General features: G+C 42.4%; 1 protein-coding gene across 7 annotated transcripts in view; it reads left to right on the top strand.

The window, feature by feature from the left end:
* The first annotated feature begins 6286 nt into the window (after positions 1-6286).
* Positions 6287-27352, top strand: part of MLLT3 (MLLT3 super elongation complex subunit) — a 406706-nt gene continuing 385640 nt past the window's right edge. For 4 of the 7 annotated variants that reach the window (XR_013213104.1, XR_013213095.1, XR_013213105.1 and 1 more), the window contains exons 1-2: positions 6287-7018; positions 12538-12718. Coding sequence is in view for 4 of the 7 variants with exons in the window: in XM_077249554.1 (XP_077105669.1) it covers positions 7016-7018; positions 12538-12718 (184 nt within the window). In the remaining 3 variants the exon portion in view is untranslated. The remainder of the gene's footprint in view (positions 7019-12537; positions 12719-27352) is intronic. The other 3 variants (XM_077249545.1, XM_077249558.1, XM_077249572.1) reach the window with 2 other exon arrangements.

Raw genomic sequence — 27352 nt, forward strand, 5'->3', positions numbered from 1 at the left:
GCATATTCATTTTCAGAAGTATCCCGGGGAGTAGGGTGAGCTAGGGTGCCCCCTAGTGGTAGGGTCAGGGAAGGAGCCCCTGGTCCCAGGTCACCCGACAGCTGTGTTGTGTCAACCCCTGTCCTTTGGTCCTATCAGTGTGGTTGTTCTGATCCTGGGGCAGCCCGCAAAGGACTGTTATCTTTATGATGTTAATCTTACCAAACCAAGAAAACTCAGAACAGCCCCAAGAAGCCAATTCCCTCTCCAATCTGGACAAAAAAGGTTGGAAGTCAGTGGAGAATAATCTAGAAGGGTCCACAGAAATAAAAATTCCCAGACATGATTGTGTCATCAGTTGGCCATCTAAAGGGAAAATTGCATTTCAAGGTTTTAACTTCCTGAGAAGGTATAGATCTATTGAGGGCCTCGGACTTATCCATATTTATTTTAAAATTTTAACATTTCCCAAACCTACCCAGCTCCACCATTAAGGAATGGAAAAATATATGGCTACGTTCACATTAGCGTTATGCGGCGCAGCGTCGGGCGCAGCCACGGCGACGCATGCGTCATGCGCCCCTATATTTAAAATGGGGGGCGCATGGACATGTGTTGTCTTGCGTTTTGTGACGCATCCGTCATTTTGGCGCAACTGTCAGGGCGCAGAGGACGCTGCATGATGCAGTTTTTTCTGCGCCAAAAATCATGCAAAAAACGAAAGCATGCGTCACAAAACGCTGCGTTGTGCATGCGTTTTGCATGCGTTGTGCGTTGCGTCGCTGACGCTGCGCCGCGCAATGCAAATGTGAACGTAGCCTATGAAGGCTAGAGAAATAAATCAGAAGGTCATCCACAATGCGGAACATTTGCATTCCTGAACCTTAATCACAATTCCAGAAATCTTTTGTGTTATTTCGAATCACATTCATTAGGCTCTCCATCACCAGTACATATAGAAGGAGCGACAATGGGTAGCCCTGACTAGTATCATTTTTAATTAAGAACTGGTCAGAGAGAGAGCCATTCATTTTAAAGGGAACCTGTCACCCCGTTTTTTCCGTATGAGATAAAAATACCGTTAAATAGGGCCTGAGCTGTGCGTTACAATAGTGTATTTTGTGTACCCTGATTCCCCACCTATGCTGCCGAAATACGTTACCAAAGTCGCCGTTTTCGCCTGTCAATCAGGCTGGTCTGGTCAAATGGGCGTGGTGACATTGCTGTTTCTTCCCCCAGATCTTGCTTATTTTTCCGTTGGTGGCGTAGTGGTTTGCGCATGCCCAAGGCCCGAATCCACTGCACAGGGGAGGGAAAAGAGCGCAATCTGCGCTATTCCCCTGGTGATCGGAGGGGGCGGCCATCTTCCTGTGGCCGCGCGTGCGCAGATGGAGCGCTCTGCTGCCCGGGGCTTCAGGAAAATGGCCGAGGGATGCTGCGCGTGTGCAGATGGAGATCGCGGCGGCCATTTTCCTGAAGCCGAGATGCAGCACGGTGGCGCAGTGGTTAGCACAGCAGCCTTGCAGCGCTGGAGTCCTGGGTTCAAACCCCACCAAGGACAACATCTGCAAAGAGTTTGTATGTTCTCTCCGTGTTTGCGTGGGTTTCCTCCGGGTTCTCCGGTTTCCTCCCACATTCCAAAGACATACTGATAGGGAATTTAGATTGTGAGCCCCAACGGGGACAGCGATGATAATGTGTGCAACCTGTAAAGCGTTGCGGAATATGTTAGCGCTATATAAAAATTAAAAAAAATAAAGATTATTAATTGTATTTGTCACTGACATCTATATATCTGCCTATTCTATATGTATTTACTGTATGTAATCCATCTTTTCTATCCTGTCGGCTCCTGCAGTCATTTTACAGAAGCCGGCAAATGAATTACCAGCTTTTCTTCCATCTCTCTATGTAATATATATATATATATATATATATATATATATACATATGTGTGTGTGTGTGTTACTGACATGTATATACATATGTATTCTATGTGTATATTTCTATTCTATCTATTCTATTCTAACTTGTCAATGTGATTTGCACAGTAGCGGCATATGAATTACCGGCTTTTCAAAGGACACCGGTGTGTAAAAAACGGACAGCACTCGCATGGTGCGAGTGTGGTGCATTTTTTTCTCGCATCCATTGACTTGCATTGGCGAGTCTCATCCGAGATATGCAGCAAATCGCAGTCTGATTTCAGCTGAGAAAAAAAATCGCAGATGAGATGTAACCCATGGAATAACATTGGTCCGAGTGCAATCCAATTTTTTTATCAGATTGCACTCGTCCGTTTTTCTCGCAAATGGGTATGAGCCTTAATACCTTCCTTTGGTGAGCTCATATGGGAGCTGGTTGTGGGAGTTTCTAGGTCTGTTACAATTTTATGAGATCCTTTACTTTCGGGATATAGTCTCCCCTGGAAGTCCCAGGTGGTAGATATTGTCATGTTTCTTATTGCCGTTTTATCTGGCTATAGAGATGAAACATGGCATAGATAGCACCATCCATTGGTCCAATATTAAGTTGGAGGGGTTAGAATGGCCTTACAGTGATGTGAGTGAAGGCGTTATGTGTGTTCCTTTGTGATGAATCTGAAAATTATATCTCTCCTAAGTATCAGATCAATGCAAACCCCAATATTCATCACTGACCACTGACTCCAAAAAGTCTGGAACACTCAGCAAAAATCCTTTGAACAGAGGAAGCTCCTGTACTTCTCCGCCTCTGAATAAACGAATCCCAGTCTTTGGTGTCTTTTTCCTAGAACAAATCTCGTGTGATCATTACATGTTCACTGCAGGGGTCCCCTACCTCAATGGAGGTTGAAGTGTCCACTCTCACTTCCCTCGTTATAATTTTCTCTCTTGCCTAATTATAATTAATCCCATATGTTCCCTAGCTATAATTAATCCCATATGTTTATTGTGAGGGTAATAAGTATGTCCCATATCTGGAGAGGTCTTAAAGATTTTAATTTTTCTCTGACAAAATGTATAATCACTTGTCAGTACCAGGATGGAAAGTCGCTTTAACTCTCTATTAGAATTATCCTTAAGGCCCCGTCTCACTAAGCGATTTACCAACGATCACGACCAGCGATATGACCTGGCCGTGATCGTTTGTAAGTCGCTGTGTGGTCGCTGGGGAGCTGTCACACAGACAGCTCTCTCCAGCGACCAACGATCAGGGGAACGACTTCGGCATCGTTGAAACTGTCTTCAACGATGCCGAAGTCCCCCTGCAGCACCCGGGTAACCAGGGTAAACATCGGGTTACTAAGCGCAGGGCCGCGCTTAGTAACCCGATGTTTACCCTGGTTACCAGCGTAAATGTAAAAAAAAACAAACAGTACATACTCGCCTTTCGGTGTCCAGGTCCCTTGCCGTCTGCTTCCTGCTCTGACTGAGATCCGGCCGTACAGCGAGAGCAGAGCGCAGCGGTGACGTCACTGCTGTGCTCTCACTTCTCACTGTACGGCGGCAGTCAGTGAGAGCAGGAAGCAGACGGCAAGGGACCTGGACACCGAAAGGCGAGTATGTACTGTTTTTTTTTTTTTACATTTACGCTGGTAACCAGGGTAAACATCGGGTTACTAAGCGCGGCCCTGCGCTTAGTAACCCGATGTTTACCCTGGTTACCAGTGAAGACATCGCTGGATCGGTGTCACACACACCGATTCAGCGATGTCAGCGGGGCCTCAACGACCAAAAAAAGGTCCAGGCCATTCCGACACGACCAGCGATCTCGCAGCAGGGGCCTGATCGCTGGTACGTGTCACACATAGCGAGATCGCTATGGAGGTCGCTGTTGCGTCACAAAACTTGTGACTCAGCAGCGATCTCGCTAGCGATCTCGCTATGTGAGACGGGGCCTTTAGATTAGTCATAAGCACACACTTGGACACAATCAAGTGATTTTTTTTTTTACAACAGTGAGTTGGTTGTATTCTATTACAATCAGTCTGATGCTACATTTTATACCAATAACAAGCAATTCCAGACTACCATTTGTTAATCAGTAGCTGAGGAGCATTTTATCAGATTAATTGGTTATGTTTTTGAGTCACTGCAATGCTTTCTGCCACACAGTGGATCAAACCAAAAATGCCCACATATAGGTGTGAATATACTGTATCCAGTTATATTGAAGAACAGATTCTTTCAAGGCGCAAGTAATCTACTCTATCCATCATCCGTTGCTGGGAACACCTGCTCCATGCATAGGATTTAGCAGCACCTCAGGTCAGTTCTGCTAGCCCTCCTGCTCCTCAGACATGATCTGTGCATCAAATTATAACTAGTGTGGAGCCATTTCTCTAGTGACAGCTCCTTGCCCTTTCCCTATTTCTACAGTGATGCATCCTCACCAGTTATTTTACCCCATTTCTTCACTGATAGCACCTCATTATTTTCTTTATTCTATTTCTCTATGATGGCTCCTCACCTTCTCCTTTACCCAATTTCACAAGGGATGACTCCGAGTCCTCACCATTTCTTTTACCCCATTTCTCCATTGACAGCACCTCACCATTTATTTTATCCCATTTCTTCTGTGACATCTATTTGCTTTACCCCATTTCTCTAAGACTGCTCATCACCATGTCTTTTACCCAATTTCACAAGAAATGGCTCCTCACCATTAATTTACTGCATTTCTCCATTGACTTATCCTCAACATTTCCTTTACCTATTTTATTTCAGCGAGTATATCTCACCATTTGCTTTACCCCAATTTCTCTAAGGCTCATCACCATCTCCTTTACTCACTTTCATAAGAGACAGCTCCTCACCATTTTCTTTAGCCCATTTCTTCAGTCATGCTTCTCACCATTTCCTTTACCCCATTTCTCTACAGAAAAATGCTCACCATTTCATTTACCCCATTTCAGTGACAGCTCGACATCATTATTTCACCCTATTTCTCCATTGACAGCTCCTTACCATTTCCTTTATCCAATTTCTTCAGTGACAGTTCTTCACCATTTCCTTTCCCCCATTTCAGTGCTAGCTCCTCACCATTTCTTTTACCTCATTTCTCTAGTGACAGCTCATCACCATTATTTCACCCCATTTCTCCATGGACAGCTCCTCACAATTTCCTTTACTTCATTTCTTGAGTGACAGCTCCTTACCATTTCCTTTATCCCATTTTTCCAGTGACAGCTCCTCACAGCTTCCTTTACTCCATTTCTTCAGCATCAGCTCCTCACACTTCCTTTACGTCATTTCTTCAGCATCAGCTCCTCACACTTCCTTTATGCCATTTCTTCAGCATCAGCTCTTCACACTTCCTTTACTCCATTTCTTCAGCATCAGCTCCTCACACTTCCTTTACGTCATTTCTTCAGCATCAGCTCCTCACACTTCCTTTACTCCATTTCTTCAGCATCAGCTCCTCACAGCTTCCTTTACTCCATTTCTTCAGCATCAGCTCCTCACACTTCCTTTACGTCATTTCTTCAGCATCAGCTCCTCACACTTCCTTTATGCCATTTCTTCAGCATCAGCTCTTCACACTTCCTTTACTCCATTTCTTCAGCATCAGCTCCTCACACTTCCTTTACGTCATTTCTTCAGCATCAGCTCCTCACACTTCCTTTACTCCATTTCTTCAGCATCAGCTCCTCACACTTCCTTTATGCCATTTCTTCAGCATCAGCTCTTCACACTTCCTTTACTCCATTTCTTCAGCATCAGCTCCTCACACTTCCTTTACTCCCATTTCTTCAGCATCAGCTCCTCACACTTTACTCCATTTCTTCAGCATCAGCTCCTCACACTTCCTTTACTCCATTTCTTCAGCATCAGCTCCTCACACTTCCTTTACTCCATTTCTTCAGCATCAGCTCCTCACACTATACTCCATTTCTTGAGCATCAGTGCCTCACCGCTTCCTTTACCCCATTTCCCAGTGACAGCTCCTCACTTTTTCCTTTACCCCCATTTTTCCAGTGACAGCTAATCACCATTTCCTGTGCCCCATTTCTTCCATGACGGCTCTTCACCATTTCTTTCACATGTAGCTAGTGACAGCTCGTCACCATTTCTATTACCCCATTTCCCCTTTTTCCTGTCACCTCACCTCTGGAACACTTTAGTCAGAGCTTTAAGAACGCACTTTTCAGTTATTCCACCACCACACTATGGACATTCACGTTATGTTTTTTTTTTTTTTCCACCCGATGATTTTTTTCTTTCTCATTTTGCTCTTTCTTCTCTACCAAACCCTCCCTCCTTCTGCTTCGCCGTTTTCTGTCTGCCAGTGGCTCCAGCACGCATGCGCCTGGGACCTACCAGCCGCCGGCTCAGTGTAGAGACAAGGGGAGAGAGGCAGACGGCTACGGCGGCAGGAGAGCAATGCTGGCTGCCATCTACCCTCCACCTCCTTCTGATCCTCCCTCCCAGCACAAATAAAACTTAAAGGAGGAGGAAGAAGAGGCTGCCCCAACCCCTAGGCATGGCCAGCTCGGTGAGTACAGGGGGTGGATCATACCCTTAATGCAACCCTCTGCAGACCGGCTCAGCCTGCAGCCAGCATCCACCTGGATTATTGTCCATCCTGCCGTTCCTAGGTGTTTGCCAGTCTCATACCCCTTTGCTGATACAAGCTGCCCGGCGATCTAAGGGGGCATGCGCTGGAGCCGATCGGAAAGTAGCTGGGCATATGGACCGGCATCGCCAAGTGCCAGAGAGCCTGGATTGAACACCGAGCCCATAGGAGGGGCGGTATGAGGTGCACTGGCATGATCTGACAGTCGGGATCGCTGCGGATCGGCAGCACCTGGGCCGGTGTGTGCTGCACAATCATGGAACTGGATTAGAGCAGCCCTTATGAGGAGCGGATCGGTACCGACAACCGGATTTCATTCCTGGGATTCTCCTGGTGCAAGGAGTGCTCGCCGAGGGGGGCGATCGCAGTGGATCTGAAGCAAGCACCTGCAGGAGGTAGATCGGGATCTGGAGCGATCAGCAGTGGATCTACAGGCTCCTCTGTGTTCCCCGGAGCAGCTGCAGGAGGCGCCGCTAGCATGGTGCGTTCTCTGTCTGTCTGCAGTGTGTGGCTGCCAGGCGGCCCGCGAGGGGTTAAACCCTGCCAGTGACAGCCCCCCCATTACATCTGCACAGGTTCTTGGTGAGCCCCCTATACACTCACATACCCATGCACAAGGGGTGGATGATGGTCTCCCTCCAGACTACACAAGAGGGGGCTGCAAACCAGCTCTTATGGTAGCCCCCCTGTTGGCTCCAGGCTGCTAAGAGAAGCTGCCCCAATTATATATATATATATATATATATATATATATATATATATATATATATATATATATATATACACACACACACTGCACAGACCGGTGTATGGGGTCCATTGGCTGCTATACGGGACACGCATTGGGTAGTATGTGGGGTACACCTCACTAACCATCACAAATCACTTTCCTCCTAGTCCTGTGTTCTTTGTTACTTCGCTGCACCTAGTACTTATATCATTGCCTCTGCTCCCGACTTACACTGTGGAGCAGCCAAGTCTCGTTACTTTCTTCCATGGTCAGAATTGTGCAGAATGCTGCGTATTATCTGGTATACAAGAAGGTCATGGGTACATAGTAGAGGTATTCTAACAATAGTAGTGCGGCCTTCATTTCTACTGGCTCCGGTCACACTAGCATATAAAAAAGACATCCGAGTTTGATCCGTGTTCCACCCGGTTTTCACATCAGCAGCTGAAATTTACAAAACCAAATGCATTTACCTGTTTCCAGTTATCTAAAAATCTGATGTCAGTTCCATCAGAAATATAGAAGACAAGTGTATGTTTAAATTTATGTGTGTGTATTTTTATTTTTTGCTGGTTTTTTTTTTTTTTTTTTTTTTTTTTTTTGGGGGGGGGGGGGGGTCTGTGAAAAAGAAAAGTCATCTGAGTCCTTATTGAATACTATACTGTTCACATACTAAATATTTGGTCACTATTTTACCTCAGCATTTGTAAAACAGACCACATTCACACGTCTATTTGGTCAGTATTTTACCTCAGTATGTGTAAGCCAAAACCAGGAGTGGAACAATTAGAGGAAAAGTCTAATAGAAACATATGCACCACTTCTGAATTCATGACCCACTCCTGGATTTAGCTTACAGATACTGAGGTAAAAAACTGACCAAATACTGGATGTGTGCACGTGGCCTTCATGGGTGTGCTGTTTTTTGTACAGACCGCTCTAAACCCAAAAATCTTGTGATGTGAATGTAGCTTCTTTGTGAGGAAAGTAGGCTCTGCTTACACCACACCGTGGGCTTCCAGAGGGTATAGTAAGAGGTTTTCTATGGCGTATAGTGCCACGTATGCCACCACATGGGCATATAGGACATCTGTGGCCAGTAGCCTTTCAGTGCTATTAAACCTATACCACGTTATGTTGATTCTTCTTATGTTATGGCATAAACTATTCTGTGCAGTCATACATGTCAGAGGGATGCCCTATGGATTTGTTCCTTTGGCAAATTTAATTGATAACCACAATTTACGCAGTTATGTTCCAATTTTTTTTTTTTCTATCACCGAATGAATCATATGCCATAGATGTAGATTTTGCAAACATTTTCCTTAAATAAAGGTGTTGAATTGTAAATCTATGGCACGTGTCAGAAGGATTCTCTTGCAAACATTTTCCCCATAGAGACCATTTAGAGCATTGAAGCATACATTTTCTAGGATTATACACATCCAATAAATAAGTGAGCTTAACAGGAGGCGGCCATTACGTTTCTATACCCAAACGATTGCCTGTGGTCACTCAAATCCCTTGAGCTGTCAGGACAAATCTTGGGAAATGGTTTTACACTGGTTTAGATTGGTGGTTATTGTACTGGTGGAAGGGACTTGTCATTGGGATGATGGCTCATAATTTATGGTCAGGGTACTTGAAACCCTCACCGAACTTGCAGACAGCATTGTTCCACTTTTCTTTGAGACACTCTGTTACTCTTTAACCATAAACCTTTGATCTGTGGTCAGGGTAGATCCAGGAGTAGCTGTCATTCTCCTAACTACTTGGATGGCCTCGCTCCTTCTTATGGCCAACACCTTTCAGCCATGGGTCTTGTTGCTATAGGGCTGCCAGTGCTGGTCAGGTCACACTTGGCTTACATATCAATGTTGGAACTGTTGTCCTTTTTTTGTGTTTTATTTTAGTCTTCACTTAAGAACGAAGACCTTTTCCAGGGAAGGTGGTGATAAGTGTGACTACACAATTGCTAAAAGCCCAGGTACCTTTACTCATACATGATCACAATTGGGATAACACACAGTTAATGCATCAACCTCCACTGGGAGATGCTCACTGTGGCCCCTATGACATTCTGCAATTAGTTTGATTTCTGTGATACAGCGATGTAGTGTATTACTTGAGTATGGATTATTTTGTCCACTTTTTGTTGTTGTAGGGGCACCTGAATTACCCACATCGAAAGTCTTGCTTTATAATGACCCCAAAGCCTAATACACTTCAGAACCAACTTGCCAGACTGCTATGTTTTTTAGCTTGTACCTACCAAGTTTTCAATGGTTCCCATGGTTTAATATCCATGCCTTCACCTGATCCATGGCAGAGATTTAGCTGGTCTTAGATGCCTATTTTCCCTTCCTTGAAAAAGACAGGAACCACTTTGCCAGGTCTTTCTGCTCCATATTTACAGTGGTTTTCTGTGACTTTAATAGTGATGTTCTGGGATAGATGAGCCGACTGAAGGCACTAGGCACAGTGCTGTAAGGTTTGGATTGCCTATTAGTGGTATCGCAACACCTTCCACTGCGTTTTAGAGCTTGTTCAGACAAGCATATCATGCATACATGTTAAAATTGGAAATCACAAGGACCAGTGATATTTAATAGGATCGTTTCAATTACTGTTTTGTTTTTTTTTAACATTGACCTAGTATTCTATGTGGGGGAAAAAAAAGCCACAACATGTATGTCTTTCTAAATTTCAGATTAGACTTGCCTGTTCAAGCCTGTGTGCGCTAAACGTAGAATCATGAAAGGGTTATAAGTATTGCATCTGTTTGTTTGTTTTTTTTTTGTTGATTTTTGTTTTTTTAACAGATACATTGACACTCTTAACAGAAAAACTGTATTCGGTGTTGTCAGTTTTTTAAAAATGTTGATGTATGAAAAATGGATGCCTTGCTGATGCCCTATGGATGACTGTATGGGTGCAAATTGAACGATTTATCCTACACTAGCCTGAATCCATCCTAAGCACTGTGCAGTACCGAACACAGGTGCTACAGAATGTGAGATAGTAAGCTTCTCTTAGGAGTCCTGAAGCTGAAGGCTCCACACCGGATCCAGGTCCCATGGCTCCATTGTCATTTCCAGTATCCTTCACATTTTACCGTTGGTGTTCATATTGTAGAGCGTCGTACTCTACAAGTCTTAATACAGATGAATGGCTTTTACAGTGGTAAACAATATGGAAACAGCGGCCATTGTATGGTTACCTAGTGGCATTGATTCGCATCCATTCACCTGATGATCCTGGTTTCGACATTACTTGTGTTCTGCAGTTTGCAGTGACTAGTTTGCTTTAGTGTGTTTTCCATGGTATTGGCTTCAGATTGCCATGCCTTTAGGTAACTGACTTGCTGTCATGTGAGAAATGCGGAGTTCCTTGATTACTAATATACCTAAGAATAACCTCCCACACATGTGTAAAATGAATATTTCTTACATACTGACCTAACACAGACCTCATTCAGACATCAGTAGTTTTAGACGTACGAGAAAAGTAGACCGCGTTTCATTAGTAACTTTGGTCACAGTTACCGTATGTCATAGTTTGGTCTGAGTTTCATTAGTTATTCTCCTACATGGGGGGAGGGGAGCTTTTCCATCTTCTTTTATCTTGCAGTCCATGAAAATCGGACTGTACTTGCTTGGGCCTAGTGGTCTGTGCAAACCAGGGCTGCAGAGGCGGTAAGCCAAACCTTAAATTCCCTGACTCCGACTCCACAGCACGGCCTCCCTACTGTACATGAAGTGCAGCACAGATTCATCTCAGGAGATCCTTAGATCAGGAACAGAACAGACATTTATAGGACGTTTCATAACTGTCCCAAATTCTTATGAAACCATTTACAGCACGTCGTGCATTGTACTACTGTACCCAATGTATTATATGTATTAGGAGTCAGGCGGTCCATTTTATACCAACTCCACCAAAATGGACACTGACTCCACAGCTCTGGTGCAAAATCACAGAGACATGTCTTACAAAATCTAACATCTGAGTGAGCGTACTGTGTTTTTTTTACACATCTTCATAAAAACAGTGCTCATCTTGGAAGTGGTATACTAAGTCACAGTTCTTGGGCACAGGATGTGTTGGTCATATGGGACATGAGGCCGTTTTATCTTTGCTCATGCACCTAAACCTATTTGAGAAAAATACCCAATATGGGAGCGGAAACTTACACACGATTATGTATAGCGTGGTTCTCAATGTCATGTTTCCTTGTTTGGATGTTAAAATGGTATATGCAGAGTTTCGGTTTTAGGTTATTTTTGTGGATTGTGAAAAGTTTAAATTTAAAGACTGTGGCAAAATGCAATGCAAAACACCTGAAAGTCGCGCGTGTGTTTTTTAGGCCAGGTTCACACAACGATATAAAATATTATCAGGTTCATCCCTCAAAAACGTATCATTTGACATCTGTATGAAATTCGTGTTTTGTTTTTTTTGCAGCAGCTATTGATAATAGGACCATGTACAGTTTCCTATGTTACAGAATTACAATGTATCCATAAAAATTGCAAGATGTATTATTGTTTGTCTGTTTTTTCTTTTGCACACTTCGATTTGAATGGGTGATTTTCAACCGATTTACAGAAGAAAGTAGTGCATGCTGCGTTTTTTTTTTTTTTTCCACATTTAACACATGCAGATTTGGTTAGTAGGGGAAAAAAAATTGGTCTTCTGCACTACCCTATTGAATAAGATTGGTCGTAGGGCTGTTTGTGTGGTCAGTAGTGATGAGCGAATATATTTGTTACTCGAGATTTCCCGAGCATGCTCGGGTGTCCTCCGAGGTTTTTTTTTTTTTTTTGCCGCAGCTGGATGATTGACAGCTACTAGCCTGCTTGATTACATGTGGGGATTCCCTAGCAACCAGGCAACCCCCACATGTACTTATGCTGGCTAATAGCTGTAAATCATTCAGCTGAGGTGAAAAAAAAACTAAATCTCCGCGCACTAAAAATACTTGGAGGACACCCGCGCATGCTCGAGAAATCTTGAGTAACGAGTATATTCGCTCATCACTAGTGGATGGCACTACAGTTATAATAATAATAATAATTTTATTTATATAGCGCCAACATATTCCGCAGCGCTTTACAACTTATAGAGGGGACTTATACAGACAATAGACATTACAGCATAGACATTACTACAGTTGTGTGATCCTGGCTTTAAGGAGAAGAATGCGTGATCCTAGCCATTTCGAAGCATTCGCCTGCTGATTTGCTGTGTCTTTGCTCTGTGCTTTGCAGTGTGCCGTACAAGTAAAGCTAGAACTGGGTCACCGAGCCCAGGTAAGGAAGAAACCAACACTTGAGGGATTCACCCACGATTGGATGGTATTTGTCCGAGGACCGGAGCACAGTAACATTCAGCACTTTGTGGAGAAAGTGGTCTTTCACTTACACGAAAGCTTTCCTAAACCGAAACGAGGTAAGGAACCACTCTGCAGAACTTGAGACCTTCACAAAACTACTTTTCCCCAATTTGCTATTTCTTGGTTGTTGGCTCCTCCACAGAGCACCATGCATCCATGATGGCTAGCTTGGTCTTCACGTGCTGATCCGTTTATATTGGTTCTTTATGGACATCCCATGTGTTTTCTATATGATGTGGGAGTGTGTTTAGTAATTTGGGAAGTGTAGTATTTGTTGTGAGCCGTATAAGTATAAAATGTCTGAAAGCTGTTCTCCCTGGCTCCTCACCAGAGTTCTCATATTCCATATCCGCTGAATGATACTTCTGTTAGCTCATTGGCTTGGCTGAACGAGCCTGATGAAGACATTTACAGCTCACATATGGAACGTTGGAGCAGCTCAGTGTTTACTTTCCATAGTTTAAAAAGACAGACCGCCTGCCTTGATTTAATGTATACATTGTATATTTCACTCTTTGATTTGCGTCTGTGTAAATAGATATCACTAAGCCCCCATTTGTGTGACTCTTCAGGAAATGCATTAGTCCTTCAGTGGTCTGTATATGTTTCGGCTACTCCGTTCTAATCTCTGTGCTGGCAACATTCGCCTCCATTGATTTATGGGAGATGCGGGCCTGTGCCATAAATGGTGTATTGGAGTTGATCATGTAGAAGTGCTGCGTCTCATTGTAATCTGACAGATCTGTGAAGTGCTAAATATGAAAATAAAACATTTCTGGTATTAGTAGGGGCCATTCCTAGGACCTTTTTAGGAAATTCTGACATAATAGAAGGTAACCCCCTGTTCATCATCCTTACAGTTTGTTCACACACAGAATGTTAGAGAAGAACGACGCATAAAATCCACTTTTTTTTATTTTTCCACTTTTTTTTTTTTTCTCCTTTCATTTTCATAGGTAAAAAAGCGCTGAAAGAAATGTCATTCTGTGGATTTTATAAAACCGTCCAGCAGCTTTAAAAAGAAAAAAAAAAAAAAATTACAGGAAAAAAACACAGCTTGTGAATGAAATTTCAGATACCTCATTTATTTTGCCAGCAAAGTAATTTACAGCAGTAAAGAGAATATAAAAACTGCGCATGTGGACATACTCTTAAGAGTCAGAGACTGACAATGACCAAAACCGATAAGTTTTATTGTATAGCAATATATCTGCGTGCCTGATTGTTCCGCTGCTTTCACATCTCCCTGACTCCTTCTTCAATCTGAATATCAGAAATTAAGAATATTTTTTTTCTCTCCATTTGCCATATTGTAATCAATAGCTCATTTGGGAGCACGTCTAAATCTCATTATTCAGGGCTTCAAACCGTAGCCCCCGATGAGGAAACTAACGCGATGTGAGCCCCGTATAATATACACATTATCCTTTCCATATTGTACTATATTGGTTTATGTTAGTAACAAAGCCAATGGCTAAGGCATCTTTCAGACATCTGCGATTCTTCTTGTATGTAAAAACACAGACCATTGCTCCTCAGTGTTTTAGATCTGATTTTCATCAGTGTGTCAGTTTTTACCATCAGGGATTTTTCACTGAGGGGGGGCTGAGGAGGAACCTGAATAGGTCTCATGCATTACATTGTTGGTCATGGAAAGCACACATTTGCCATCCGGGTGCAGTTCTTAAATATCGTGGTCTTGTATGGGTTATTTTGAGCCATGATTCAGATCAAAACCAACCATGTCTCCTAATTTCTTTTTTCTTTTTTTTTTTTTTGTGGACCACTCGGTCTGTAGAAATCATGGACATGAGAATAGACTATAATGGGAACGCGTTCCATCTATCAAAATCGTAAATAGAACAAGGCCTACGTTTTTCTCAAGTTTCATAAGTTAATGAGCATGCATTACTAAGAGTTAAAATGTTATCCTGGTATTACCATTGAATTGAAGGACCATATCGGTGTCGTAAAGGGAACCTGTCACCAGAAACAACGCTATTAATCTGAAGATATGGGGTTAATCTGCAGGTTAATACTGTTATTATGCTGGCCAGCGCCTACACATAGCCTAATACTACGGGGAGAAAATGATCCTTCTTCTCCCCAGCACCGGTGCGGGATTAGTCACTTCTCTAAGTATACAGAGTAACCGCTGTAACCGCGCCGCCGGCCTCAATGCAGAGACAGTGAGGGCTGGAGACGCGGTTCCAGCCACCGCTCTGTATACTTAGTGATGACTAAACCCGTGCCAGCACTGCACCCCGTGACTGAAATGGGAACGTTGCTGGGGAGAATAAAGTTAATTTTTTCCCCGCAGTGTTGGGCTCTGGCCAGTAAAATAACATGATTAACCCCATATCTGCAGGTCAATATTATTTTTTTTTTTCTGGTGACTGGTTCCCTTTAAATTGTCCAATTAACATGGACACCTCTATAATGTGGTTGTCCGGGTTTATCAGGAATGTCTGCAATCACTCTGTGTGTCTGCAGATGTGTATATCCCCGTAGCACGTGTGCGCACCCTGAGGACTCTACTGTGTCTGCGGTGAGACAGAGTGGTCATCTGACATCACATATGCAATTTGTGCACTCCTGACACATTCCCACTAGAGTTGGGTAGCTTAGTTCAATTAAATTGTATCGAGCAAGGCCGGCCACGTTTAGTCGGAAAGTGGACAGGAGTATGCATATTTCATAACTAACGTATGACCACTTGGTCTCGCCGCCGACACAGTAGAATGCTCACCGCATCCACTGTGACTGCAGACTTCCTTGGAAAATGTGGACAATGCCTAATTAAAGGGAGAACATTGAGATTTGTTTTTTAAGCAAAATCTGTTTCTCTATCAACCAGTCCCCAAATAGATCAGTGAATATTACTATAAGAACAAAACTATTTTACTGAGCTTACAAATATCTCCCTGAAACAAGTATTTCAGTTTGGCTACGTAACTGTATGTAGTGCGTAATAAGTGTCGGGTCTTGTATTGAGTCTTCGGAGTGGCTGAATTAAGACTTGCAATAAACAGCATGTCATTGCTGGGCAGATGGTTGTTTAGCACAAATGGTCTTGCCCGCTATCTCCTGTCAGATCCGTAATCTTTATTGGCATCTAAACTTGTGTAGTTACTTAGAACAGCACTGTGGTAAAGTGGCTCTGCTGTTGGCTATACGTTAAAATATCACTGACTGCAGGCTGAGTAATCTGCCAGCGACTGATCGAAGTTTCTCCAAATGACACTTCAATATCTACACTTATTCTCATGGTTATTTCCCAACTGTGTTTTTTTTCTTCTAGTAATACTTTCAGAGTTGTATAGAAATGTATCTATATTACATGTTCTTTCCCAACTGTGTTTTTTTTTTTTCTAGTAATGCTTTCAGACTTGTATAGAAATGTATCTATATTACATGTTATTTCCCAACTGTCGTGTTTTTTTTCTAGTAAAAGTCTATTTTGTTTTGTGGAAACGTGTATAGGTACAATTAAGGATTCCTGTACTTCACTTTTATATAGTAGCCGCAGGGCAGTAAGAAACTTGAGTGCTAGTAATTGTTTAGGCATTGGTGTATAGTTTAAGAAGAACAGAGGAAAACCCCTGTGGGATTATCATGTCAAGGATCCTATTATGGATTTCATCTCTGCATTATGTGCACTCGCTGCTTTGTTTGTTCTTTATTGCTCTTTAATGTGATTCTATAAGGATGGCTACTAACGCTCATTTCCATTAAGGTAAAGCTCCGCTGTTAACACTTAACAATAAGCGATGAAATGCCTCTTTACTAGTTCTAGAGGAAAGACCTCTGTAGCTGGAGCTCCAGATCTATGGTCACAACCTAAGAGGCAAGTTACCTGGAGAAACCCTCCACTCCCATAGAAGATGTCTTGCACATCAGGTTCTCTGGCGTGTTTTTGCTATACAGGCGTTTTTTCACCCCATTTTTACATCTTAAAAAATGTATTTATCGTATGGATTTGTTTAGGATTTTGATAAGAATTTGCTACAGATTTATGCAATAAATCTGCCGTATAACAGAATTTTTCTACTAAATATTTTCTACCCATTAGGAGAATCTGTTTTGGTAAAATCTCATCCAGTTTGATTCTACTGTAATGCACTGTGAATTTTCCATCTGCAGCTTTAGGTCACATTTAGTATTTGGTCAGTATTTTACATCAGTATTTGTAAGCCAAACCCAGGAGTGGAACAATCAGAGGAAAAGTATAATAGAAACATTTGCACCACTTCTGTATTTATCACCCACTCCTGGTTTTGGCTTACAGATACTGAGGTAAAATACTGACCAAATACTGAACGTGCCAATGTGGCCTTAGACTTTAAAATCATCCACTACCTGTGAACATGCCCATAAACAAAGGATGGCTGTATCCTGAAGTGAGTATCCTCTTCAGTCATCATGAGCACACTGCTCCTCTGCTTCCTAATTGCTGGGGCCGGTCCACTCTTGATGATTGAAAGCACAGGCAAGCGGCATGGCTGCACTGCGGGTCTGAGCTGTGCTCATAGGTTTCTAGTACGTGCAGTGAGGCTGGTTGAATCCAGCAATCGGGACCGCTTCAGAGAGATGAAGGAAGGCTCCTAAGCTCATAGCCTACTAGCGGTGTGGGCTCCTTGCCTACGTAACAGGCCACTCTGACCACCCTCCAGTGTATCAGTAACATAGACATCGAGCTAAACACTATAAAAATTCTTGAATGGAAAGGATTTTTAATAAAAGGTAAATTGCAAAGTTTTGTTTTTTCTTTTTTCTTTTACAAGCCTTTTGTAATTTTTACTCATTTTGGAACTTGTGACAACTTCTTTAAACAATAGCTGACATGTTTGTGGAAGCCATTACACAACTGTGATATAACACTTAGTGCTACTTCAATGCACTTGGCTTGTGAGACTACTGGGTTTCCCAGAGTAATGCTTTTTCTGCCTTACTTTTACAAATATAATTCAGATAAGTCAATGTGCAATCTGTAAGATCTCTATAGCAAGCAGAGGAAGTTTCATTTCAACTTTCTTGGCATCTACACATCCTTTCTTTAGCTATTTTTGTGAGTTTTAATCTGTTCATTGTATGACAACGTTATATTACTAGCTGTAAGACCAGCCCTGTTTTGCAGAGATTACTTGCCGCTAGTTCTTCAGTGTTTTCCTTTCCTTTCCCTTCCCTCCTTGCCAAAGCCAAGAAGTTATATAGAAAAACTGTAATTGAAAGATTGGCGCTAGTGACGAGCGAGCGTGTTAAGCTCATGTGCTAACTGAGTGTCTTCGGCGTGCGCGAAAAATTATTTTATTATGGAGTCCCCGATCCTGCATGTCATGTGGCTGTAACACATGCAGAGATTGCCTTTTTGTTAGGCAGTCACTGCATGTGTTGCGCCGCTGGACATGCTGCAGCGAGGACTTGAACTTCTTTTTCAAGCATGCCGAAGACACTCGGTTAGCTCCTGAGCAGAACTCCTTATCCGACGCTCGCTCATCACTAACTGACACCTGTTCTGTGTTTTGGAGACACTCCTGGTTTGGGCACAGAAATACTGATGTGTGAAAGATGCCTTAGAATGAAATGCGTCTTCTGTTTTTCGATGCCATTTGGCATATTTAACGATTCCCTCTATTAAGCTTTATATTCTAAGCTGTATAAATATTTGTATTATTTGAAAAGTATATTTTTATTCGGTGTGTCATCCCATTCTTTTGATATATGTATATACAGCAGCAGATCTCTGAACTGTTGCTTGGTTAATATTCCCCTTGTGATTTTCATTTTTGTCCTTAGGGAAGTGTTTGCCAGTCAGGCTTAGAAATTGTTGTTAGGCGGGGAGAAGAAGCAATGTTCACAAAGACTAGCTTTGCTTATGATGAGGCCAATATAGCATTTGGATTTCTCTTTCGCCAAGTCCCATGAGCTTCTCTTTGGGGGGAAAAAAAAACAAAACGTTCAGCGTCTAGAACTCTACTATTTGTGCTTTGTCGTTCCGTCTACTTGGTCTGTATGTGTTTCCGCGATGTGACAAGTGCTGGGAAATTTGCCAGCTTACATGGCCCTACAGAGACCTTGTCATATTATAATTACACATGACTCAGAACATTTTCTATTCACTAAGAACTGTTGCTGAAGTTCATTGTGCAGTGAACAAGCCACTGGCTTCTCTGATTCACTCCATTTTTTTCTGGAGATTGCAGAATTACTGTAATGTGTATCAGCCAGACACATCTCTAAAGTCCTTTTCTCATTTTTACATGTGACAGTCTAACAGACTAGCCTAAATCACTAATGAAGGCTGCTGCTTCAAATGGGTTCTCTGGAAAGAGCAGAGGCTGAAATGTGCTGCAGCCTTTTTATTATAGGATTTAGTCAAAAGTGTTTTCTGAAATTAGGGAAGGGAAGGAATGGTTTTAAAATAACCAGGAACCGCTCCAGTGCTCCCAGCCGGTCTTTGTCTACTTGGCTGTGATGACAAAGCGGTGTACCTGTGTGACCGCTGCAGCAAATCACCAGCCTAGCACAGTACACAGTGCAGGGGGAGCTTTACTTGTGTGTTTTTGTTTTTTGTTTGTTCCTTTACAGCAGTGTTCCCCAACTCCAGTCCTCAAGAGCCACCAACAGGTCATGTTTTCAGGATTTCCTTAGTATTGCACAGGTGATAATTGCATCACCTGGACAGGCAAGCTTTCAATAACCTGTGCAGTAGTAAGGAGATCCTCAAAACGTGGCCTGTTGGTGGCTCTTGAGGCCTGGAGTTGGGGAACACTGCCTTACAGCATACTCTCTCACTGGACACTTCCTTTATGAACTTTTTAACATTTTTAAAAAGTTACCTTTTTAAGATGTCATCTTTTAATACATATTAAGACTCTCGTATGAAGTGTAGACAGTGGCATGTAAAAGTATGGGCACCCCTGGTCAAAATTACTGTTATTGTGAACAGTTAAGCAAGTTGAAGATGAAATGATCTCTAAAAGGCTTAAAGATGACAGATTTCCTTCGCATTTTTGGCAAACAAAAAAAAAATAAAAAATTTAAAATTACAAAGGAAAATGGGTCGATGTAAACCTTTGGGGACCCTGCATGGTTAGTACCTTGTTGCTACAGTTTTTGAAAGCATTACAACTTATAAATACTTTTTGTAGCCAGCCAAGAGTCTTTCAATTCTTGTTTGAGGCATCTTCATCCATTCTTCCTTGGAATATTAATCCAGTTCTGTGATATTCCTGGGTCGTCTCACTGCTATTTTGAGGTATAGCCACAGATTTTTCAATGATGTTCAGATCAGGGGAATGTGAGGGCCATTGTAAAACCTTCAGTTTGCGCCATTTTGGGTAGTCTATTGTGGATTTTGATGATTTTTGACTTGTGTTTAGGATCATTAACCCTTTGTAGAAGCCATCTCATTTCAACTTCAGCTGTTTTTTTTTTACAGATGTTGGTATGTTTGCATCAAGAATTTGTTGAAATTTCATTGAATCCATTGGTCCTTCTACCCATGAAATGTTCTTTGTACCATGATTGATCTCGGCAGACCACTATTAAGGACCAGTGGATGAACACGCACGTGCACATCTCGTTACTGTACAGCTATCTGAGTTGTCTTGGTACTAAATGTGCATCTATGTATTCATGGCATGGTCAGACTCAAGACAGATTCCTATCTGCTAGAAGTAATTAATGAAGATCTCCATTCAATGGCTACAGAGCAGAGACTTTTTTTATGTTTCTCAAGCTATGGCAAAATAAATATAAAGATCTAAGGAGTTGTATATGTATATTGCAGCTTTTGACATTAATGCCGTACATGTATGGGCTGTGATTGCGAAACAGATTCCCATTCTAGCAGAGCAGAATCGCTAGCAGAATGGGCCACCTTTCTATAATATCCATTTGGCCTCAATGCATGCCCCCCACAAAAAGCTGTCAAAATCGGTATTCTGTGTTGTCTTCTGTCCTCTATAGAATTTAAACACTGCTCTTCAGGAGTACACTGCTCCCCTGCCTTTTGGTTTCTTTCTTGCCAGGAAACCTGTTCACTCCTGATGACTGACAGCTCGGACTATGCTCTTTCTGATGCTGCAAGCAGAGGTAGCTTTGTATCTGAAGCATCAAAGGAGCTCAGGAACATTGAAGCTAGCTAGCCGGATCTTTGCCTACCTGTATGATCACAACATTCTGGTTCCCTGGGCATGCACAGTGCACTATTGAAATAGAGGAGCGTACATCTATATATCTATCTTTCTTTAATTATTGATAATGAAAAAACCTCTTTTAATGATTAACCAGTCACCAAAATGTTGATTCTCAACTCTGTGTTTTCTGGTTCAGAACTCTATATAATTTCCAGCAATTTGCTTACCGTTGGCATGAAAGGTTCGTGCGTTTTGCCTTCAGAAGCTGCTTTGCCGGTGCTTTTACTTATTCCGAGACCACTGTTGCCTGGGTTTACTTGTATGCCATGTGAGATAGCGCTTACTGAGTGTGTTGAGGGACACTCGCTTAGCACGGTATCCAGTCACACAGGCACAGGTTTCCACTTAAACAGTCTATCCGGTTTATTTTATGCAGCATAAACCGGGTCATGCACAGTTCATTATATACATTTTATACGGCTTCAACTCAGTCCCTAAACACCCCGGACTTCTCACTTTGTCCAGTTACATGGGTGACTGTACACCAAACAGTTCATCAATGTCCATGGAGCACAACAAGTACCAACAGTCTGTTCCACTGCCAGATACTTCTCTGCCATAATAATAGCCCCCTTCCCGAGTGTTGCCTTCTTGGAGCTCCTGCTCCACACGCTGACCTCCTGTCTGTCCTATCTCCTACAGGAAAGCTGCCGAACTAGGATCACAGTTATGATCCTAGTGGCAAGGATCGCAAGTAGGACTAGCTAAGTAACTAAACCGACTACAAACTCTGGGGAAGTGGTAACTGAATTGACCGCAACCTGATCCTATCCGCAAACAACTATAGGCAGCCGTGGAACGTTACCTGAAAATCCTAGACGTCTCTTCACGGCCTGAGAAACTGACTATTCCTAGAGGGAACGAAAGTCCTCACTTGCCTCAGTGAAATGACCCCAAAGATATAGAATAGCCCCCCACAAATATTAACGGAGAGTTAAGGGGAAAGCACAAACGCAGAGATGAAATTAGATTTAGCAAATGAGGCCCGCTAACGCTAGAAAGCATAAAATAGAAAGGGAACTGTGCGGTCAATTAAAAACCCTATTCAAAATATCCATGCAGAGATCGCTCGAGCCCCCGCACCAGCTAACGGTGCGGGGGAAGCAACTCTGTACCCCAGAGCAAACCAGCAGAAGAAATCACATATTAGCAAGCTGGACTAAACTCATCATACGGGTCATTCCATATCAAGTGATCCAAATATGAATATTTTTTTTACCTTACGTCTTTAGATTTTTTTTATTTTTTGTTTTTATGAAGTACAACTTTAGTTAATTACAAATTAAAAGTTTAAAATTTTTTCTTCATCAGTTAATTTTTTACAGATTTTTAAAGTTTTGAAAAAGCATGGATTTTGGCCTGGTATGGCTTTACATTTTTTATCATATCTCGGGCTAGAATTAAGATATAGAGGTGGGAGAGGCATCATTTTTCTCAGAACGGTACTGGCTTTCATTTGATATGTCACAAGACTATGTTTCTTTATATTTTGTTTTGGAGAAATCAAATTAAAAATTTTGATGCGCAATTCTGAAAAAAACGTATGTTTTAAAATTGTGAAAACATGCATGTGTGTTACTTGTGTCCTTGTTTACATTTGTACATGGATTCAACTTGGGATCTATCACATTTGTATTTTTTTTTTAAGCCTTGAATCATCTGATTTTATGTTTGTGTGAGTTTCTTCCTTTTTTCTTTTCAAATTACAACTTACTGCATTCAACATTTATATGTAACAATAAAGAAACACAAAAAACAACTACCGAAGTGCCAGAATAAATACATCTAAGGGTATGTGTCCACGTTCAGGATTGCATCAGGATTTGGTCAGGATTTTTCATCAGTTTTTGTAAGCCAAAACCAGGAGTGGAACAATTAGAGGAAAAGTATAATAGAAACATATGCTCCACTTTTGCATTTATCACCCACTCCTGGTTTTGGCTTACAAATACTGATGGAAAATCCTGACCAAATCCTGATGCGATCCTGAACGTGGACACATACCCTTAATCATCATAACAACTTGCTCAGCATTTTCAACCTGAATTCATTGAACAAGCCAAAAGATAAAAGGTGATCACATCCTCAAGTGTGATTTTCTAAATACAGTCTGATCCTAATTATGTTAAAAACAAGATTAAAAGAACCAATATTTCTACCACCTATTTATACATGGAACAATTTTTTTTCTACTATATCACTAAACATGTCATTTCTGAAGTGTTTAAAAAGAATAGTCCAGTAGTTAAATCCTCGTACTGTAAAATATGAACTAATCAAACAATTAATAGTAGGTTTTTACACTGGCCTGTTATCATCAATGTGTCCCTTCTAGTGGGTGAAATGTCATCTTGCCCATAAGCGCTCACTAGCAATGGCCGTTTCCTTCTGTGTCAGAGTATGTGCGGCCTGTCATGGTGCTCGGCTCCACCTGAGTTAATATCTGATTTTTGTTCACTTTTACAATGTCTGATTTTCTTGGATAGACATAGGACGGCGCTGGACCAGAAGGTGCAGAAAAGTCACTTCTATGTCTAAATTTTCACAATCTTTGGAGAGTCCAGTAGCCGCCAGCGCTGATCATATTCACAGGCCACGTAACCAGTTGTCATCCATTGCCGATCTTGTGCCGCCTTCTACCACGTCATGGACGTCACTGTCTTTATTTCCACTACATGGGATGACAGTCCGGTATTGCTGAGTCCCTGTGATGGGTTCTGCTTCCTGTAACCGATGTTCTCACAAACTCTCCTCCTCCTCCCCGTAGTCCTGGTTTGTACAATACATGAACTGGACGTTAAGAGTATTTTTCTCCCTCCATTTGATGAGTTGCCTGGGTGTTCAGATTTGGTGTGAATACGGCCTCTGGAGGCTGGAGCTGCCGGCCTGTCATCTGCTCTGCAGTCACTGTCTACCCCTGGTCATTCTCAGCCCTAACAAAGCTTCTCCTCTGTCCTCTCCTGCTTCTATGTGGTAACATAATAAAATAATACAGTAATATCTAACAATCATGGATTATTTGGTAAATCTAGACCCCACACTGTTAGACCACAGGCTGAACAGATCTGAAATCAAGATTTTTGAACTGACACTGTAATAGTTTTATTTTTTAAAATATGATCCCATCATGATCCCATCTTGTATTTTGGTACAGATGTGAATAGGAGCACAGCAGGGACATGTGCAGTTTTTGAAATTTTTAAATTAAACGTTTTGTTCGGAAATGCGTTTTAAAGTTTTGCGCCTGTGTTCGCATAGGTAAATTATTATCAAAGATACTCTTGTGACATATCTGGTGAAAGCCTGTACTGTTCTGAGTAGAATGGTGTTTATTTTGTTTCTCTATCTCTTTTCTAGCCTGAGTTATGGGGAGAAATGTAAAGGCAGGCAACACCGAAATTCGCACTTTTTCCGAACTTTGAAAATCAATAAAAAATAAAAAAAAATATTCTAGAATTTTTTTTTCTTCGCATTTTGCATTCTCTGACACACTATTACCAAATAACAAAATCTCAAAAGAATTAAAAATATAGTGGTAAAAATCATTGGTTCACTTGACATGGAATGACCCATACACAGAAATCATATTGCAGACTGATGAGCAAAAAATAATTAAACAGAACTTAGCTTCTCCTGAAGAGACTGAAACCGAAGATAATCAGGAGTAATCAGAATAGTACTGAGTACATTGACAGCCGGCAACAAGTGGAAGTGAAAAAGAGCTAAATAGGAAACTCCCAAGTGAATAACGAGGCAGCTGATCAGCCACAGACCCGCAGGATAACAAACAAAGCCACCAGGGGGAGCCCAAAACAAAAGTCACACAATACCACCTGTGACTACAAGAGGGAGCCTGAAAACAGAGTTCACAACAGATCACCGTCCCAGACAATGCCTTGCTCACCAGGCCACCTGACAGTCCAGATCCTCAGACAGGCTGTAGCTCCCCCAATGCAATGCCGTTGCAGACTCTGCATACATTCGGCCTTTCCCTGCGCTCTTCAGGATGTCCGTCCCCACCTGGGACCGTCCAACACACAGGCCACTACGTGTGCTGTTCACGACGTCTATCCCCTCAAGGACCGTCCAACACACAGGTCACACAGTGCGCTATTCAGGGATCCAGTCCTACTCCCAGGATCTCCCAAAACATGTGTCTCTCAGATCCACGGTCTCTCAGTGCACTATTCAGGGATCCGGTCCATACACAGGACCTCCCAACACACAAGCTGTCCAGGATCTAAACACTCTCCATCACAGACCATGTGACCACACCATGGTCACATTATGTACCTGTAACCACTCCCATAGGTGAAACTCCAGGTCAAACTAACCCTGTTAGCCTCCCTTTACAACTATACAAATACTTGTGGGACTACAGGTCCCATAACAACTGAGCCTGTGCGGCCGCGCTGCCCGAGTTTCCGCCCCGGGCAGCGCGGCCACACAGGCGCAGTAAGCCTGACATCAAATGATGTCAGAAGACGGGCAGCGCTAACTGCGCATGCCCAAGGGATAACATAACAGCGCAGGCTCCGGGACAGATTAAAACAATGCTGAGGAGGCGGCGCCAAGGGGGTATGAATGACAGCTGGGCTGCGTCTGATTAGGGGGGAAAGACCTGCCTCCCTGGCGATTTCACTGTATGAGGGTGGCTCTTTTAGTTACAAACGCCTGGGGGGGGGGTGACTGGTTCCCTTTAACTTGCAGAAGAACATGCCTTTAGGCCGGGGGCATATTCTTTAGTATCTTTTATGCAGTGAATTTTACATTCCTGCATGAAAGCAAGTAACTACTGACACCCACTTTCGAAGCATAAAAAAAAACAACCAAAAAACAGTGGACCTGTCGGAAATTCTGCCTATTGGGCAACCTGATGTATGCACTATATTCCAGGCAGCCATTTCTTCTGCCAACCCTCCCCCCGGAATACCTATATCAGCACGTTCAAGCTGTTATATGTAACAATAAAATTATTTTAATGCCTTGAACATGTAGCAATAGTTATTTTTTAATTTTCTCTACTTTGTATATTTCTGTGTATCTGCTAAGAATTTGAGGAAAAGCATGGAGTAAACCAGAATATGACAAAAAGTAAACCTTTGATGAAAGGTTCCCTGTAATCTTATTGCCACCTTGGTAACATGCTTCTAAAATGTATGTTTTGTATATAATCCACAACTGTTCAGGCCGTTCTAGTTTTTCCCCAGACATTGCAGCGTGCACATTTCTAGGGGATTTGCTGTATTCTCGTTGTTTCTGAAGGAAATCCCATAAAACAAAATTTGAGTTCCGGTTGAATGAATGCCTGTGACCCTTTCGCACACTCCTCTTGCACATTGAGGGATCTTAACTTATGTATGGAGTTCTTTAAAACAAATGTTCATTTTTATTTTTTTATTTTTTTTTCTCTACTTCACAGTTTTGTGTTGTCAAAATATCAGATCTATTGATTGATTCTGTTCTGCTATCTACACTCTTCTTAAAGGAAACCTGTCACCAGGTGTGGCTGATGTGAGATACGGCCATCACCTTTCAGGGCTGATATACAGCATTCTATAATTCTGTATATCTGCCTCCAAGCCAACCTGTAAGAGAAGAAAAATAACTTTTATTATTCTCTCCTGCGGGGCGGTCCAGTCCAAGGGGTGTTGCTAGTCTTGGTCCGGCGCCTCCCATCTTCTTACGATCCCCGCCCTTCTGCTTTCTTTGTGTGGATGACGTGTCTCTACGTCATCTACACAGTCTCCCCAGAATTGTGCTCCTGCGCAGGCGTACTTCGTCAGGGCAGAGTAAAGTACTGCAGTGCTCATGCGCCAGGGCCCTTTGACCTTTCCCGACACCTGCGCACTGCAGTACTTTCCTCTGCCATCAATAGGGCAATATATGCCTGCACAGGAGCGCGACGCCGGGGAGACTGTGTGGATGATGTAGGGATGCGTTATCCACACGAAGCAAGAATAACGGCATTGTAAGGGTATGTGCACACGCTGCGGATTTTGCGGCGGATAAGCGGTTTTGCCCTGCGGATTTATCAAATCTGCTGCGGAAAAATCCGCAGCCCTCACAGATACGTGTGCACATACCCTAAGAACAAGGGAATGCTGAACCAAGATCAGAGACACCCCTTGGACCCAACCACCCCCCAGGTGAGTATAGTAAAAGCTGCTTCTCTTTTCTTTCAGGTCAGGTTAAGTGCTAATGTACCACATTATAGAATGCTGTATATCATCCCTGAAAGGTGGTGGCTGTATCTCATATCGGCCAAACATGGTGAGGGGTTCCCTTTAAGACAAATCAGACAAAGCGCACAGTCTGCTCCTTTCAAGCCCCACCACTGCCCTAAAATCCTGATATGAAAGTCCCTTTGTTTTAAATCCTATCATTGGACTTGAGTGGCTCACCAATGAAGAAAGTCTTACTTGAGGTCTATCTGGCTTAAGGTCCATTTACACAACACGATTATTGAGAAGAAGCATTCTTAGCAAT

This window comes from Ranitomeya variabilis, chromosome 1, assembly GCF_051348905.1.
Source record: "Ranitomeya variabilis isolate aRanVar5 chromosome 1, aRanVar5.hap1, whole genome shotgun sequence".
Taxonomy (NCBI): Eukaryota; Metazoa; Chordata; class Amphibia; order Anura; family Dendrobatidae; genus Ranitomeya; species Ranitomeya variabilis.